Here is an 18,345-nt window from a genome sequence, read left to right as displayed (position 1 = left end):
CTAAGATTTCCATAGCAAATAAATATAAAATTGAAAATATGGCTCTTTTGTTAATGTTGTCCATCTTATTAGAAGATTAAATAATTACAGAATATTAAAACCTGAAGGGACCTTAAAGAACATTCTAAGTCCCATCCTTTCCTTTTATAAATATAGAAACTGAGGCAGAAAGAAAAGTAGCTTGACATAAAGGTAGGTAATAGTTTAGCTAAAACTCTGCATATAATATAGATGCAGAAATATATAATGCAGAACTTCTGCATTATAATACTATCTTCTTTCTGTTCTATTGTATCAAGAAACTCTCAATTTTAATTACACATAAATGACAAATAGATATCCACAATGTCTGATTAATTCCAGTGTCATTTCAACAGAATCCTGCAGAACTTTCCCCTATTTTGAAAGTTCTAAGTAGAAAAATTAATTTACTTACCTAGCCTGTACACAATCTACAGTTCCTTTGTAACTGTCAATATAGGTATTACATAATATTCCATCTCCAACAGCTCTAGCAATAAACTGGCCCACCAACTATAATAAGGGGGAAAAAAAAGAGCCATATAAAAAATCTAAAACCTTTATAGGACACAATTTCTAAATACATAAATGATGAAGACTGGTTGAACTACACAGTCAATACCTAAGACATGCTGGAATATTCAGAAAACATCATTTAGCACCTACTAGTTATGCTTGGCATACACTCCCCACATCTTAACCTTCAATTTAAGTGCTGTGAGGCATAAAACATCTGTTTTCCTCACTACTGAATCCCCGACCTTGCACACTGCCTGAAGCATAGCATACATGATCAAAAATATTTGCCAAGTCAGTGACTTAACAGTCAAGAGAAACCACTCTTCTGGGGGGAAAAAAAACTTGGACTATGGTCTCTCAAAAACCTGTTTGAATAAGAGAGTTTATCTGAGGGGGTAAAAGTGTGTAGAAATATTTACATGAAAGCATGTTCACAGCATTATTTCTTATAACACTGGAAACAACTGAGTGTCTAAAAGTAATTTTGGGTTAAACGGTATATATGTAAGATGGGTACACTATATGGACAAGTATGTTTACCGCATTTTTATGAGTATAAGAAAAATCAAGTTTACAAAGTAGCATATACACCATGATTCCACTTTTTATTAAAACCAAAAAGGTAAGGATATATAAAAATTATACATTGACATATATCCACAAAAAGTAGAATGGAAGATTTAATACCAAAATGCTAACAGTTAACAGTGGCTATTTTTGCTCGCCTTTCTTTCTTTTGGCTTTTCCTTATTTTCCAAAATTTCTATAATGACTCTTGTGTACAGTTTCTTTTTTTAAGTATTGGTACTGGTATAAAAAAAAAGTTCATGTTTGAATCACAGTTCAATACTAGCACAGACTACTTACTGTCTGTCACAGGAAAGAAAACAGAAACAGCATTTAAGTTAACCTACCTATACTCTATTCCTAAATTAATGTTTAAGTAAAGTGCTCCTACCTTGCTTTAAAACTTTGGTCAGGTAAATAGCAACGATTTCACACGTTTTCAATTTCAAACCAGAAAGTCATATTATAGTGTCAGCATGTATTAAATCTAATAAAAGTAAAAGGCTTTGAGGACAGAATCTAAACAAAAGCATACATAAGTCATGAATTTTCTAATTATCTCCCTACAAAGCTATAAAAGGGAACAATCTTATTTATGATTATTTTCATAACATTAGTGAAGCAAACTCAATCCTCAATTACAACAATCTACATTTTTAAAAGATCCTAGGTCATGAAACAGCTCAAGTACATGTAATAAAGAATATAGCGACAGCAAAAAAAAAAAAATAATGACCAAAAAACTAGAGACCATGGTGGAGAAAGTAGGATATAAAATTACAGTGATGAGAACTACACTGGGGGAATGGAAAGAGCTAAGGAAAAATACATTAAAATATTAGAGCACTATTGTTGTGTGATAGGGAATATGGGCCAGTTTTTCCCTCTTTCGTCTAATAAAACTTCCTAGGAGCAGGTATTAGTTCTATAAATCCAAGCAAAGCAGACGGAGAATGAACAAAAAGAAGAATGAACACAAAGAAGAATTTTACAAACCTGTGGTGCTCTAGGAGTATCCAGTGCTAATTCAGGTAGGTCTTTCAACAATTTATCAAATGATTTTTCTACATCATTTGTGCTCATTACTGTCCCACAAAGATCGGAAAGAAGCTTAGACGTCATTTCTCTGTGACTGGCTTTTCCCTCCAATGCCAAGGACACTGCCAACACTGGTACTCCACTTTTCATTTCTCCAAGATTTAAATCTCTTAGCATTTCCTACTCCAAAAAAAAAAAAAAAAAGAAGTATGTCACTGCCTATAGTTTAATTTTATTTTGGAAAAAAAATCAAAACTTTATCCATGTATCCTCTCTCCTTGTTTCGAAATAATCAGAGAAGCAGTCATATTTGGGGGAATAAGTTTTTATTACTTAATTCAAAAAACCAACTCTTTTGAGGAGGTATTATCATATTCACCCTATCCCAAGCACAGAAAAATGGAAGTATTTGCTGAAGATTCCCAGAGGAGTGACCAAGTATGAAGCAGAATATAGGCAGTATGACCAAAGAAGCTACGTTGTAACTCAGTTACATACAGTGATGACTAATAACAAGGATACCAGTTAGGTTACTCAGAGTAACCAGTTAGTTACTGATAGTTACTCTGAGTGGCCTAACTGGTGTCCTTGTTAATAGTCTCTCCCCACTCCATTTCATCTTCCTGGGCTGCACCTGAACAATTCATTGACTTTAAACATGACACTCCTTCCTGGAAAACTCCTTCCAGGACTACTCCTTCCCGGAAAACCTGCTTCGACCATCTTAGCCTGGCAAATGCCTAACTATCCTCAGATGGTTCCAGATAATCTATCACCCTCCATCTTATGCTTCCATAACACTCACCTCACAGTACTACTCAGTTAATAAACTGAGTGTACTGCTGGTCCCATGCTACGTAGGTAACAAGATTTCAAGTCCCTACCCTCATGGGACTTTGGTAAACTTTTCCTCTATAACATTCTAATAATCTGTGCATGTATCATTTCCTTCACTTGACTGAGCTTCAAAAGGGCAGGAATCACCATTATAAATAACTCCACATGGTATCCACTGATCAAATATTTGTTTTATATTCAAATACTACAAAAATGCAAAGCTATCAAACCTCATATTATGAGACAAACCAAGAAAGCCCAGTCTGAATTAAAAGAATCTAAATCATAAGTCTTCTACAGATACAATTTTATTACTTTGTCAATAATACTAAACTACTAAACGAGAGCAACAATTTTATTTTACCCTTCTAGATTTACTCTATGAACAATTCAAAATAGGGCAAATGTCCTCATGCAAATTATGCTTCAAAAACACATTTGTTCTCTTGATTTTTGTATGCATTCTTTTCTAAATCTTTGTTTACATTTGTGTTCATTTTTGGACAAAGTACAAGGATAAATTTTATTCTAGTCCTAAGTATTGAAATGAATATCAAAGAAAGTGGAACTGAAGTATTTTTAACTGAGATCCCTGAGGTTTTAGGTCCATAAATGCCTTGAAATTGTTAAAATTATATTTTAAATACTATCAATTATGGAAATGTTATAATTACAACAATTATTAAAATATTGTGTTGTGCTGTTTTTCAGAGAAGGAAATGGCACATAGTCCTCATCAGATTGCAAACAGGTTAAGAATGGTAAATAAAATTTTATTCCATTTCTTAGTTAAAACTTCATTTACAAATTAAAAAATGCTTAGTCTTTTCCAGTGATCCAAAATCCTCCTGGATATGATGTTTTGCTTTAACAGTGTGTGTTCTCCCATATTAAACAAGTTACACTTGCAACTTTAAACCTACCGCAACTTCATTAGTATCTCCATGCTCAAAATATTCCTGTATAATCGGTGTCAGAGTCTTTTCAAATGCCATTTCATCCAAAGGCAAAACTACAGTTTCATAAACACAGTTCTCCTGGCAAGGGAAGAGGCAGAGTGTTATAAATTAAAGAACACAATATTCAGATAAATTGAAATTGTTTCATAGTTTTGTACTCCAACTGCTTAGTAATACCTATTTGGAACAAGAAAAAAACATGCTACATGCTTTGATCACTTACATAATATAAAAACAGAAATCTATGTCACTGTTCTTTTATAAAATCTGAATATAATAAATCAAAATATAGATCAGAACCACTAACCACAGCAAATATATGACTTGCTCCTGATCCCCCATAGCTTGTTTATTTTTTCTCTCTCCCAAAAAACCAATAATACTTCAGTGACCAAAAAACTTTATGATGGCTTTCTATTATATCCAGTATTTTCATTAAAGTGTCATTTAAAAAAAAAACAGCAGGAACCAAAGACTTTATGATTAGTACTACAAAATAAAAGCCTTCATGAGTCCAGAAAATCTCTAAGAAAAAGCACTATTCAACTGAAATTTCAAAACAAATAAGAAGTCCAATAATCTTCTAACCCTGTCCTCTGCAAAAAACAGTCCTGAAGTGTTTGCCTGCAACATGTGACTGGCTTCATCTAACAACAAATACCTTCAAGTTTATACATTAAAATTAGAATATTTAGCAAACATTTTATAGTACTTGAATCCTACTGGTTTTAAAACATTTTTTTCAAAAAAAAAAAAAAAAATTTTTTTCATGTTCTCTTAGAAATATTTCCATATCCAAATATTAAATTAAAAAACCAAGTGAAAATTACACATACATTACTCAGTTAACTTGGTTTTCTAATCCAAAATTAACCTAATAGTCCGAAAGTACTGAATATACATACGATTTAGATATATATACGAATGGGTGTAATGTGTACACACATATATACACACTCATATACATATTATATAATCATGCAGATAATCACACATATAAATAAAATTATATGTATATGAATAGTACAAATATAGAATACATGATTTGACCAATATATGAGTATGTTACAAACATGAGGTCAAAAAAGTCTGTAAGTCTTTTAAATACGTATCACAAGAAGTATCAGCCTTATACCTGGTCATCGTCATAGTTGGGGTCTCTCACATCTACCTCCTCCACATCATACACCTGTCCAGGTGTGCCCCAGACACCTTTGCCTCCAGCACCACCTGAAAAGTTTAGAATTGAGAAAGGAAACAGCATAATGTCCACAGTTCATAAATTTTAATTGAAATCTGAAATAGTTCTAGACGTTCAGGTGTTAATTAAGGAGCAGTTAAAAAACTGTATTTTAATTTTTATGCCAGGGTTTTTTTTTGCCAGTTGAGAATTATACGGTAAACTTTTTATTCAGATTATTGCTTTTTCAGTAATGATTAGATATATTTATAACCTAGTTCCAAAAAACCAAGTTGAAACAGCTCACAAAGTTAAAAAGGCAGATGCTTTAAAATAAAAGTAAAAAACAAACAAACAAACAAAAACAGCTGTAGCGGTAACCTCAAGGCAGCTGATAACAACTGGGCTCTAAATTCTGACATTTCTTGGGAACAACAAAAAGAAATACGCTGATTCAGTTAAGGGATGACATAGAAAACTCAACAACAGAGAAATTATTCAACAAAGTATGGTGACCACCATAACTGTTTTAAAGTCAAATTCTCTTTAGATATTCACGTGTGTGTGCTCAGTCGTGTCCGACTGCAACCCTCTAAACCCACCAGAAACAAATACTTTACAGTCAGAAATATATTACAAATAACTGATTTCTATTTAAGCATTAACCAAACTAATCATTTCTATTTTTCTACCAACAAATAGATCAGCAGAAGTTGAACAATTCCAACTTTCCAAGTTGCTTTACTAAATAAATGTATTGAAATGTTTTTATAAGGCTCAATATATTGCAATATTTTAAAAGAACTTTATCACCCATGGGGAAGGGGGGCGTTATTTACACATTGAGTATAATTCTTACCACCAGAGCAAAACCAAATCTGGTAGTTAGGTTTCATTCTGATCCAGGCAATGGTTGCAGAGTCATTCAACAACAATTTTTGACAAGGCACAAAAACTTTACGAGAATCCTAGGCCATAATTTGATGCTTCCACCATTTAGATGCAAGTGAAATCTCCAAACTGCATCAAAATTCTACCACAGAGGCTAACAAGACCCCTCAATTCAACAATTATGTAAGTACCTACCTCGCGAGTCACTACTCCAGGCCCTGGAGATACATCAGTACCCAAAATAAATAGAACTAAAAAGAACTTAGAACCAGATCTACAAAATTATTAAAATTCTGACCCTGATATTACCAAATTGTATTTATCATGTATTCTTAACAAGACATAATTAATTAGATTCATTAGATAATAGGTATGATGAATTTCTGACCCTACTTCTTTCAAGCAGAATTAGAGAATACGTGCACAAGTCATAACTGTGAAAAGCACTGGTGTATATTTTGCTGGAAATATGAGACCAAGTTCTGCTTAAGAGAGCTAAACCTAAACAAACAAGCAAAAAGGCTCAATTTAAAGAGTGGGGTAATTCTTGGATTATTACTATGTAAAAATACATACAAACCATAAAGCCTTATATTATCATTGTTTAAATTCCTCTCATTCTTAGAACAAGAAATTGCAGTACAAGAATCAGAAAGCATCTCTTCCTTTTATTTCTTTGTGTAAGATATATACCAACCTTTCTTTGGTAATCCCCGTCCTTTCCCAGATCTGGATCGCCTATCCAGCAACCTTCCCTTTGGACTGGTTGGTGCAGATACTCCACATCTAAGGCCTTCACTTCCATTATCACTGACGGAATCACCTCTGCCGGAGTCCCGGGATGAGTTTTTCCGCAGCCGCCTTTTTGCCCTGGCATTAATCCTAGCTTCATTAATGGAAGACGCCGAAATCCAATTTCCATTTATCTCATTCTTTATTTCCTCAGTCCCAGCATTTTCTTCATCACCAGAAAAGAGAGAGTCACTTAAATTATCTGGGTCTTAAAAACAAAATGAAGGAAAAAAGGAAATCTAAGTAAGCATTTTAACTGTCTATTGCTATACCAGCTATAGTCATGTTAGATTAGGTTGAATCATATGAAATTATCATTTTTATATGTAGCAGTCACATATTGCCAATTTCATAGGCTCAATCTAATAAATGACAACTAACCAACAGTTAGAACCAGACACGTAAAATGGACTGGCTCAAAACTGGAGGAGTACATCAAGAGTGTATATTGTCACCCTGCTTATTTAACATCATGCAAAATGCCAGGCACAAGCTAGAATCAAGACTGCAGGGAAAAATTATCAATAACCTCAGATATGCAGATGATGCCACCCTTATGGCAAAAATCAAGAGGAACTAAAGAGCTGGCTTAAAACTCAACATTCAAAAAAATAATTTCATGGCATCCAGTCTCATCACTTCATGGCAAATACATGGGGAAACAATGGAAACAGTGACAGACTTTATTTTCTTGGGCTCCAAAATCACTGTGGACACTGACTACAGCCATAAAAGATGCTTGCTCCTTCGAAGAAAAGCTTCTTGACAAACCAAGACAGTGTATTAAAAAGCAGAGACACTGCTGACAAAGGTCTTCTAGTCAAAGATATGCCTTTTCCAGTGGTCATGTATGGATGTGAGAGTCTGACCATAAAGAAAGCTGAGTGCCGAAGAATTGATGCTTTTGAACTATGGTACTGGAGAAGACTCTTGAGAGCCCTTGGACTGCAAGCAGGTCAAACCAGTCAATCCTAAAGGAAATCGGTCCTGAATATTCATTGGAAGGACTAGATGCTGAAGCTGAAGCTCCAATACTCTAGCCACCTGATGAGAAGAGCCTACTCACTGGAAAAGACCCTGATGCTGGGAAAGACTGAAGGCAGGAGAAGGGGACAACAGAGGACGAGATGGTTAGATGGCACCACCGACTTGATGGACATGAGTTAGACTAAACTCCGGGAGTTGTTGATGGAAAGGGAAGCCTGGCGTGCTACAGTCCATGGGGCTGCAAAGAGTTGGACACAACTGACTGACTGAGCTGAACTGAACTGAACCAGGATTTTCTTCACAGTATCATGGAAAGTAAACTAAGGCATTGAATGTTAATGAACAATGTTTACAGAAAGTGTGTTATCTCATGTGTTTATATCATAAAACCTGTGTTAATATAAACACAAACATAAAACCTTTGAAACTTGTATGAGTTAAGACAGTCAAGCAGCTAGAGATAGAAACAAAAGACTAAGGCTCTTGAGGGAAGGGAGATAAACTTTTACAGAATGCCTATTATTTACCAAGCTCTAGGCTGGGCATTTTGTCACTTACCCATAAGTTAGAGAGCTATTTATTGCATCATTTATACAGACAAGGAAACTAAAGATAAGAGTATTTAAATAAATTGCCAAACATCTCATGATTAATTATGGACACTTAGAAAATGCTACTAATCCAAAGAGGTTGAAAGGCATTTGGCAAATAAGTGATCATTTGTGATTACTGAGCCAAACTGCTGATTCATCACTGCTTTCAAAGCCATTATCTCAAAATTCTAATTCATTTCTCCAAATCTGACTCACATTTACTTACCACTCTCTGAATATCTTCTAGCCTATATAAAATTTGCACATTATTCTCTGAAAGACAGCAATGCATCCACAGTTCCCAATGGTCTTCTGTTTAAAATGTCATCCTCTCTGCTTTTTCCAGTTACCAAAGTCCTTTAGGACATACTTTAGGTCTTACTTCCTCCATGAAAACTTTTCTAACAATTTTAGGCACAGTAACACTCACATACTGCACATTTACCACCTCACGAAATCACTTTATTTTTATATACCAGTCGTGCTTTTCCAAATAAGTCATAAGGCTCAAAACAGGAACCATGTCTATACTGTATATTTTTGTAACTGCAGCACCTAGCAGAGTATCCTTCATGCTATCTACTCTAATGTCAATGGGGATCAAATGACATGGAAACAACTGGCTTTACTCTGAAAACTTTTCAAGGCTCAGAAAGCTAGTGAATTAGTTACCCCTGGGCCTGAGTTTTGCTCATTATGGCTAACTCAACTCAGAGCTGAATCCCTTTTCAAAGGTCTTGCTAGGTTGCCTCAGTCATGTCCAACTCTTTGTGACCCTAGGGACTGTAGCCTGCCAGACTCCTCTGTCCATGGGATTCTCCAGGCAAGAATACTGGAGTGGGTTACCACAGGAGATCTTCTCAAGCCAAGGATTGAACCTGTGTCTCTTATGTCTTCCTGCATTGTCTCCTATATTGACAGGCAGGTTCTTTACCACTAGTGCCACCTGGAAAGCCCTTCAAATGTCTTCAGTTGCATCCAACTCTTTGCGACCCCATGGACTGCAGCACGCCAGGCCTCCCTGTCCATCACCAACTCCTGAAGCTTGCTTAAATGTCTTAAGAAATTCCGAAGTGTAACTAAGATGTGTCAAATCTATATGCACGGTCTTTCAAATGTTTAAGGTAGAAACTAAGGATTTTTTAAATCATCCTATAAAGAACCATAGGTGTGTTAAAATCTTTACAATTCTTGAAAAAAAGTATAACAGGCACAAATCCTGTAGTAATCACAAAACAAAAACATTAAGAAGCACCAAACGACTTGAGCAGTCTCATAAATAGTCTCCTGCCCTGAATCCTCAAACCATTCTCCAAACTGCATGGAGACTGATCTTCTTCCACTGATAATCCTTTGAAGGTATTCCTATTGGGTCGAAATAAAGTGTAAACTCATTACCTTGTAATGTTAGGTCCTTTTTGATCCTGTCCCAATCACTGGAATAGCTGCTGACCACTCCCACATTCAAATGGTCAGAGCTCAGATTTGATATCATAGGTAGATATGGCATAATTTGTTTGCAGAGGAATACTGAATATCTTATAAAAAATAGAAAGTGTCAAGAGACCAGCTAAGAAAATGTTGCTGTATTCAGTCACGAACTAACTGAAAAGGGCAAGGGTAATAACTCCGAGATAAATAAAAAGGTTAACCCTTTTAAAGACAAAATAAAGGGCTTTCAAAGAGAATTAAAAAAATAAACAGTATTTCAAAAGTTTAGACTAGGAAAGGAAGCCAGTGCTAGGAGGGTCACTTTGGGACATCATCATAACCACCAGACCTAAACTACTAAGACTGTTAGTGGTAAAAGTAGCAGTAGCCATAGTAGTTGTATACTTCTTCTATCATTACCATCAGTATTGTACCTACTACATAGCAGGTCACAAGTACTTTACCTACATGGTCTATAATTCAAACAAAGTTCTACAATGAAACTGTTTATCCTCATTTTCCAGAAAGATGTTTCATAGAAAAGTTACAAACTTAAGAAGGACTGCGGATAAGATTCAAACTCACATTGAATCTTAGATGACTGTTAACTATAGAAAATATCAAGCTAGAGTGCAACAAAGTGGTGACAGCTAAAGAAACAGGGAATGAGGGAATACAAAGAAGAAAAAAGAATAAGAGGAAGAAGGAAAGATCATAGATTAGACAAGCTAGATGGTGTTTCACATAAGAATGGATGACCGAAGCAAACATTAAACACCTATCTCTAACATATTGCTTTCATTATTCAACAATCAAGGTGAGCCACCAAACTCAACCAGAAGATAAAGGCCTCTCTTAGAAGTATAACAATGCATTAAAATGTCCCTCAGAGTACTAAAGTATTCAATTTAATCATATTTCCTACACTTGAGTTTCTTCAACTATTTTAATATCCTTTCAAATATACATTTATGTATCTTGAGCAGTAGATATATCTAGGTATATTTATATATTAGGTATTATAATTTTAACCCATTTTTACATCAATTGCTCTTTTATATTTTGCTATATACTTACCTATTCCCTGGTGGCTCAGAGGTTAAAGCGTCTGCCTCCAATGCGGGAGACCAGGGTTCGATCCCTGGGTCGGGAAGATCCCCTGGAGAAGGAAATGGTAACCCACTCCAGTACTCTTGCCTGGAGAATCCCATGGAGGGAGAAGCCTGGTAGGCTACAGTCCACGGGGCCGCAAAGAGTCAGACACGACTGAGAGATTTCACTTCACTACCTAAGTTTTGGGGTTCTATAACCAAGAAAAAGAAATGCAAAAAAGCAAAATGGCTGTCTGAAGAGGCCTTACAAATAGCTATGAAAAGAAGAGAAGCAAAAAGCAAAGGAGAAAAGGAAAGATATACCCATTTGAATGCAGAGTTCCAAAGAATAGCAAGGAGAGATAAGAAAGCCTTCCTCAGCAATCAATGAAAAGAAATAGAGGAAAACAACAGAATGGGAAAGACTAGAGATCTCATCAAGAAAATCAGAGATACCAAGGGAACATTTTATGCAAAGATGGGCTCAATAAAGGGCAGAAATGGTAGGGACCTAACAGAAGCAGAGGATATTAAGAAGAGGTGGCAAGAATACACAGAAGAACTGTACAAAAAAGATCTTCACGACCCAGATAATCACGATGGTGTGATCACTTACCTAGAGCCAGACATCCTGGAATGTGAAGTCAAGTGGGCCTTAGGAAGTATCACTACAAACAAAGCTAGTGGAGGTGATGGAATTCCAGTTGAGCTATTTCAAATCCTAAAAGATGATGCTGTAAAAGTGCTGCACTCAATACGCCAGCAAATTTGGAAAACTCAGCAGTGGCCACAGGACTGGAAAAGGTCAGTTTTCATTCCAATCGCAAAAAAAGGCAATGCCAAAGAATGCTCCAACTACCACACAATTGTACTCATCTCACATGCTAGTAAAGTAATGCTCAAAATTCTCCCAGCCAGGCTTCAGCAATATGTGAACCGTGAACTTTCAGATGTTCAAGCTGGTTTTAGAAATGGGGTCACAAAAGAGTCAGACACGACTGAACGACTGAACTGAACCACTATTGATCTGACTTTAAGAAAACCGAAGTTTAAAAGATAAAACCTTGAGTACAGAATGTGGTGACTTCAAAGTCATTTTCTACTGTGTACTAAATTCTTCTTTCTGAATTCTCTAACATCTCAATAACCAACCCAACATACATTACACCACAGTACCAGACAATCACACTTTCAATTACTAGTCCACTGAATTATGTTATTATATTTAACAATATAAGCACATTTTCATTTGTGATATGCATAATACATGCTATGGGCATGACACACATGCACAGTATCTCACTTAATCCCAGTAACAAACCTTTAAAGTGGGTTATTTACAATTCCAGCTTTACATATGAATAAACTGAAGGTCAAAGCACATAACCTACTTCCCCAAAGTAACATAGCTGGTAAAAGTAGAAGCTGGAATTAATACACTAGTCTAACATGGACTGTTACAGGTTAAATTGAATGCAAAAGCCTGTCTAAGGCACATCCAAGTAGTGAAGTATTTAAGAAGTACTGAGCAGAGACATCAAGAACAAAGTCAGAAATAGAACTTGTTACAATTAGAAAACAGTATAAAAGAGCTGTGCTATCTAATAAATAATGCAAGTCAAAGATGTAATTTTAAGTTTCCTAATATTCCTATTAAAAACTAAAAAGGAACAACTGAAATTTATTTTAATATATTTTATTTAATGTAATAGACCCATTTTATCATTTCAACATGTAACCAATAGAAAAAGTTTTACACCTACAATACATCTGAATTCAGACATGTCCCAGTTTAAGAGCTGAGTAGTCGTATGTAGCTATTGGCTATCATACTAGACAATACAGAGAAGAAACAATTATCCATCTGTGAAATATATTCTTAAATTTTATCATTACTATTCCCGCCTCAATGAAGCAGGGACATAAGACCCATTTATAATGCTAAAAAACAAGTATTCATAGAGACATTATATATAGCAGCACCAAAATAATCATTAATTATTGTAGTAATTTTTTTCAACAATAATTTTCTAGCACACTTAAAATAGGAAAGAAGCTTCAACTTCAAAGTGTGAATTCAGATCACTATATAACTGGACAGAACAGTGAATCAAAATCATTGAAAAACGAAGCTATAATATTAAAAAATGAAATATGCTAAACATTCAATTCCATGGAGATTTTTTCAGTATTAATCATAAAGCAAAGAATTACCTAAAACGTACCAACATGAAAAGTTCTTGCTACTGAGAATATTTCATAATCCTAATCAGCTCTCTACAAAGATTATCCTGAAAGGTATATACACATTTTAAGTGATCTAAAGTTATTTTGGATATCTATTCTACAAAATCATTTTTACAATAATGTACTACTGAAGCATCATGGGAAATTGAGGAAAATACAGTTAATTTATAATAAATTATTAGTTAGGAAAGATAGCAATGATACCAAGAATAGTTTATAGTATAGAAACCACTAACTAGCACATATGAAAATAGTAATGATCAGGTTCACTATTCTGCTCCCATCCACACCATAGAGTTTATTATAAATACTGAAGAATAAATGTATGAAATGTGAAAGGACACACAGAAAAATACATACAATGAATTTCATAAAAGTAAGAATCACCAACCTGATTTTTAAAATAATATGACCTGATTTCTTATAGCATGAGTTAAGATGGTTTTTAAAGTAAAGATGTTTTCATAAAATTTGGAATGGCCTAAAACTTGCTCACAGTAGTCAAGATTCAAGATAATTACTTACCTGTAGGGTTTACATTCAGTATCTGCTCATTTTCTACATCCATTGTTCCTTAATTTCACTTGCACTGATTAAATTATCAAATGGAACTCTTCCTTTGGGATGTATTTCTTTAAAAAGAAAAAAAAAAGAAAAACTTCAACGTCTTCCAAACTCACATAATTAAGGTCCATTTAATTTACTTACTCAGACCGTTTAAAAAAAAAATCACCACATAATTCCTTTTTTTTTTAAGAGTTCACTTTACTTCCCCTAATTAACATTTGGTTTCAATCTTCTTGATAAGTTTACCTGTGTCCAAAAAGATTAAAAAAAAAGTCCATATTTCTGATGTGGCAAAGCACCCCTGTAACTTGGAATTAAAAGATATATTTGCTAAACATGCTTATTTCAAGTTAAAGTAGATACACATTCCAAATTTTTTAAAAATACCAGGCCTCATAATTAATCTGCTACATCTAGATATTGAATAGTTTGTTGCCAATTAACTGTAAGAACTAATACTTTAAAATGCAAATAACACAGTTTTGGTTAAAAAAAAAAAAGACAGGATTATCTTATTTTTCACACTAAAACATATCTGAAAGCAGATAAATCTGCCATTTCATCACCGAAGCACCTATAATTACTGCTACAAAGAAATTTTTTAAATTAGTATTTTCTATGAGAGCATTATTTTTATAATCTGAAAAACTCATTCATTTTAAAAATCTTACCTATTTAAGAAAAGAGTAAGTACAATGACATTAGCACCTCAATATTTTAGATCTTGATTTCAAAATGGTTTGAATATTACTAATGCTGGAAGGCCCTAGTTGATGAAATCAGTTACCTTTTATTTAGACAATTAACTTAGCAATAAAAATCCACTGTTTGAAAAAAGACTATCAAAATACATTCTCATGAAAATTATCACCAGAAGGTGCAACCAAATACAATTTTATAATCTCTCTGGAAATATTTTTTAAATAGTGATTTACAGTACTTAAGTATCTGTTTAGAAGTAGCGTAAGTTAGATATGTCATTCAGGTCATTTATAATGATTTCACCAGCAGTGTGCCCTTTTTTAAAGATATGTGTGTTAGTCACTCAGTTGTGTCCAACTCTTTACGACCCCATAGATTGGGGCCCACCAGGCTCCTCTGTCCATGGGATTTTCCAGGCAAGGATACCAGAGTGGGTTGCCGTTTCCTTCTCCAGGGGAGCTTCCTGACCCACGGATCAAACCAGGTCTCCCGCATTGCAGGCAGACTCTTTACCATCTGGGTCACTAGGGAAGTCTAGTGACTTTTTAAAAGATATAAAATGCACAAATTAAAAAGAATGACTAATAAACAAATTACAAAAAAGCATTTAGTTTTCATGTAACATAACCTGTTGTCATTTTAGAAAAATTATATGCCTCCTGCCACTCAAAGGAAAAACTGACTTTTACATTTCTTAACATACACCATTTTAACATCTTGTAAGTTGTACAGCCCTTTCCTTCAGAAAAAGGTATTATTTTGTGAAACAAAAATGAACACATACCTTATGCTAAAATTTTAAGTTTCTTAATGTGGCATAATCCTTAGGCTACCCAGATGCTACCATATTGTTTCAGAAGTTAAGAAAATGGTGAAATCACTCTCTATTCAGAAGAAACAAAAATATGGATTGTACATAAATATCTTTCAGTATCATAACTCCTACCAACTTCAGATTTAAGGGGGAAAAAATGAACCTTAGAAATACGTAAAGATAAATGAACAATAAGAGTTCGTAAACCTAAACATTAGTGTCCTCCATAGCTGAAAATCCCAAACCTATTTCATTTTTTAGATGAATCACATGTTTTGGAAAGAGAAAATGTCACATGATACGCGTGTGAGATTTTTTAACGAGTTACATTTTAAAAATCTTCTTCAATCTTGATACAAGCATAATCTTCAAGAGGACACTTTCCACAGAACTTAGCTAATAAAGTATAACTGATGTTTAAAAAGCCCCATATAATTCAAAAACAATTTTACATGTGTTATTTCATGTACAACTCAGAACAATCTTGAGGTAGGAACTCCACTGTTCACATAACTAAACGGAATCAGAGAAAGTGCTCATTGGAAGAACCAGGATTAGAACCCTGACCTTCTAAATCCAGTTCCGTGTGCACAAGCTCAATACAAGATTTTAATAACCCACAGGAAAATTCTTCTTTAGAGTTACCAGAGAGAAGCTTATTAGAACACAGACTTCTGCTGTCATATCAAAATTTTAAATACTGCTTTTCTAACACTAAAAATAATATCTAAATTATTACACAAAAACACTCAGTTGGACAAAGAACATTATCAGGTAATGACTATAGTTTATCAAGTTTGTTTTTATTAAATAACTATAACAACAACAAAAAGCCCTGTCTGGGTCTTCTGGCAATGATTAACACATTCAAGAACTCAGGGACACTTGATAACAACACAGATGTTTTAGAATTTACAGAAGGATAAAGATAAGTCCCATGTTTTTACTGTCTTCAAAGTAATGAGCTTCCAGTTACTTAACAATCCATAAGATTTTTGCCACAAACTTAAGAAAAATGTAAAGCAAAAAAAAAAAATCTAAACTCCACATTCTTCACACAAAACTAGAAAATTTTCAATAAAGCTGTAAGTCAGACAAAATTAAAGGCTGAAATTAAACAGTTTTCATTTATCCATTGTGTTTCACAGAAACATACAGGCAGAAGCATCAATTTCCAAGACATTCCCCAAAAGACCCTCACTTTCCCATCCTACCTCCCCTAAAAAAACCTATTTCCTGAAATATACCTCATAAACCACTTTGACTGTTTTTTGAAGTTTAGGCCATATGTTAACTAGAAAAGTACTTGTATTCACTCCAGGGCTACAGTCACTGCTAACTAGCCACTTAAAATCAGCTAAAAGCACTCAACCACAATGATGCAAAAATGAGGGAAAATAGCAAAATGTCATTTATTTTTACACTTTTAGCAACTACTTTTCCTTTCTCATTATTACAACAGAAAAACCAATCAAAATAAAATTCAAAGACGCCTGCTAAGATATTAAGGAGTTTAATAAACCTATAAAAAAGGGAAGTTAAGAGCACAAATGGTGGTGGCAGTTTAGTAGCTAAGTTGTGTCCAACTCTTGCAACCCCATGAACTGTAGACTTCCAGGCTCCTCTGTCCACAGGATTTCCCAGGCAAGAATACTGGAGTGGATTGCCATTTCCTTCTCCAAGGGATCTTCCGGAGCCAGGAATCGAACCAGCATCTCCTGCACTGGCAGGCGGATTCTTCACCACTGAGCCGCCAGGAAAGCTCAAAGGCATAAATACCAATAAGTAAATTTACAACATATCTGTAGTGATCCTTTAAAAAGTGAGTGGTGAGTTCCTAAAAAGCCTTACGTTAGCAAGAATGCCAAAAGTCTAATTTAACAGTGAAAATGCAGGGAAAAACAGGCGGTGACATTCCCCCCTACCCCGAGAAAGGTGCATTTTTAGTCATTTTACTCCTCTGTCAGTATCTCACAACTGCTGGCTACGCAGTCAGTTCTCACTAGGGCCAGGGGAGACCGGCGATTTTGACTTCCGAAGGCAGTTCTAAAGCTCTTGCAAAGCAAACAAACCAAAAAAGCCTCCCCGCATACACCGCAGCATCAAATAGACAAACGCAGCAGACAGAGCACACGTTACACAGAAAGGGGGCTCCCTCCCTGCCTTTGTTTTCTCCGGGAGATTTCATTTAAACTAAACAAGCGACCCTATACCCAACCTGAGGCGCCGCGAAGTTCTCGCAGGGCCGGGGCGGCAGGCACGTGGCCGCCTCCCAGCAGCCCCTCCCGCTGCGGCCCGGCCCGCTTCCCCGCCGCGCAGGCCCGGGCTCCTGCAGACCCCAGGCCAGGCCGACCCCCGCGTGGTGCTGGACGCGGGCGGGCGGCCGGGCCCGGGCTCCGGTGGGCCGGGTCTGGGAACGCCCGGCCGCATCTTCAGAGCCGGCCACCAAGGAGACCAGGAGGGCGGGGAGGGCGCAAACCTTCCTCACAGGATTTCAGTCGGGCCAGAAACCCGCCTCCCGACGCCCACCCCCAGAGGAAAATGAAAAGTCGGCCTTCTGGGGGGCGAGGAGCCCCTCGACGGCGAGAGCCTCGCGCGCCCCGCTAAGCCTGGAGGGGGTCCAAGAGGGGGCGGGCCCGCGGCGCCACGCTCCCGGCCGGGGGCAGAAGGAGGGCACCGGGGCCGGTTCTCCGCAGCCCAGGGCGTTGGGGCGGACGCGGCTGGGCCTGCCGAACTCCAAGGAGGCGGCGGACGCCGGCCCCGCCAGCCTGACCCAGACTCGGCCGCCGCCTCCACAACCCCCCGGCCCCCTCCCCCCTCAACGAGCGGCTGCCTCTGAAGATAGGGGCTGTGGGAGAGGGCGCAGTCCTCCCGACCGCGCGAGCCGGGCCGCCGCTACTGACCCCTCAGGCCGCCGCCGTCGCCGCCGCTGTTGCTCGCCCAGGTCTCTGGTCAGCCGGCCCCGACCCCGCACCTCAGCGTCTGCCGCTGCCTCCGAGCGTCTCTGGCCCCTCTCGCTCTGTTTGTTTTTGTTTTGTTCTACCCAGTAACACGGGGGCGACAGGGCGCCGTTTATTGGCCAATCCGAGGAGGTCTTCTGGCCAATCGT

General features: G+C 36.7%; 1 protein-coding gene across 1 annotated transcript in view; it reads right to left on the bottom strand.

Moving 5' to 3' along the window:
- Window positions 1–18,345, bottom strand: part of PDCD4 (programmed cell death 4) — a 26,731-nt gene extending 8,386 nt beyond the window's left edge. Inside the window, exons 1-7 of the mRNA XM_019988661.2 lie at window positions 18,140–18,345; window positions 13,679–13,785; window positions 6,710–7,012; window positions 5,077–5,171; window positions 3,906–4,019; window positions 2,104–2,325; window positions 437–534 (exon numbers count right to left, since the gene is read on the bottom strand). Of these exons, the coding sequence (XP_019844220.1) occupies window positions 437–534; window positions 2,104–2,325; window positions 3,906–4,019; window positions 5,077–5,171; window positions 6,710–7,012; window positions 13,679–13,721 (875 nt within the window). The 5' untranslated portion in view covers window positions 13,722–13,785; window positions 18,140–18,345. The remainder of the gene's footprint in view (window positions 1–436; window positions 535–2,103; window positions 2,326–3,905; window positions 4,020–5,076; window positions 5,172–6,709; window positions 7,013–13,678; window positions 13,786–18,139) is intronic.

Source organism: Bos indicus, chromosome 26 (genome assembly GCF_029378745.1).
Source record: "Bos indicus isolate NIAB-ARS_2022 breed Sahiwal x Tharparkar chromosome 26, NIAB-ARS_B.indTharparkar_mat_pri_1.0, whole genome shotgun sequence".
NCBI classification, from domain to species: Eukaryota; Metazoa; Chordata; class Mammalia; order Artiodactyla; family Bovidae; genus Bos; species Bos indicus.
Note: the sequence above shows the minus strand (reverse complement) of the source record. Positions and strands in the feature narration are given on the sequence as shown.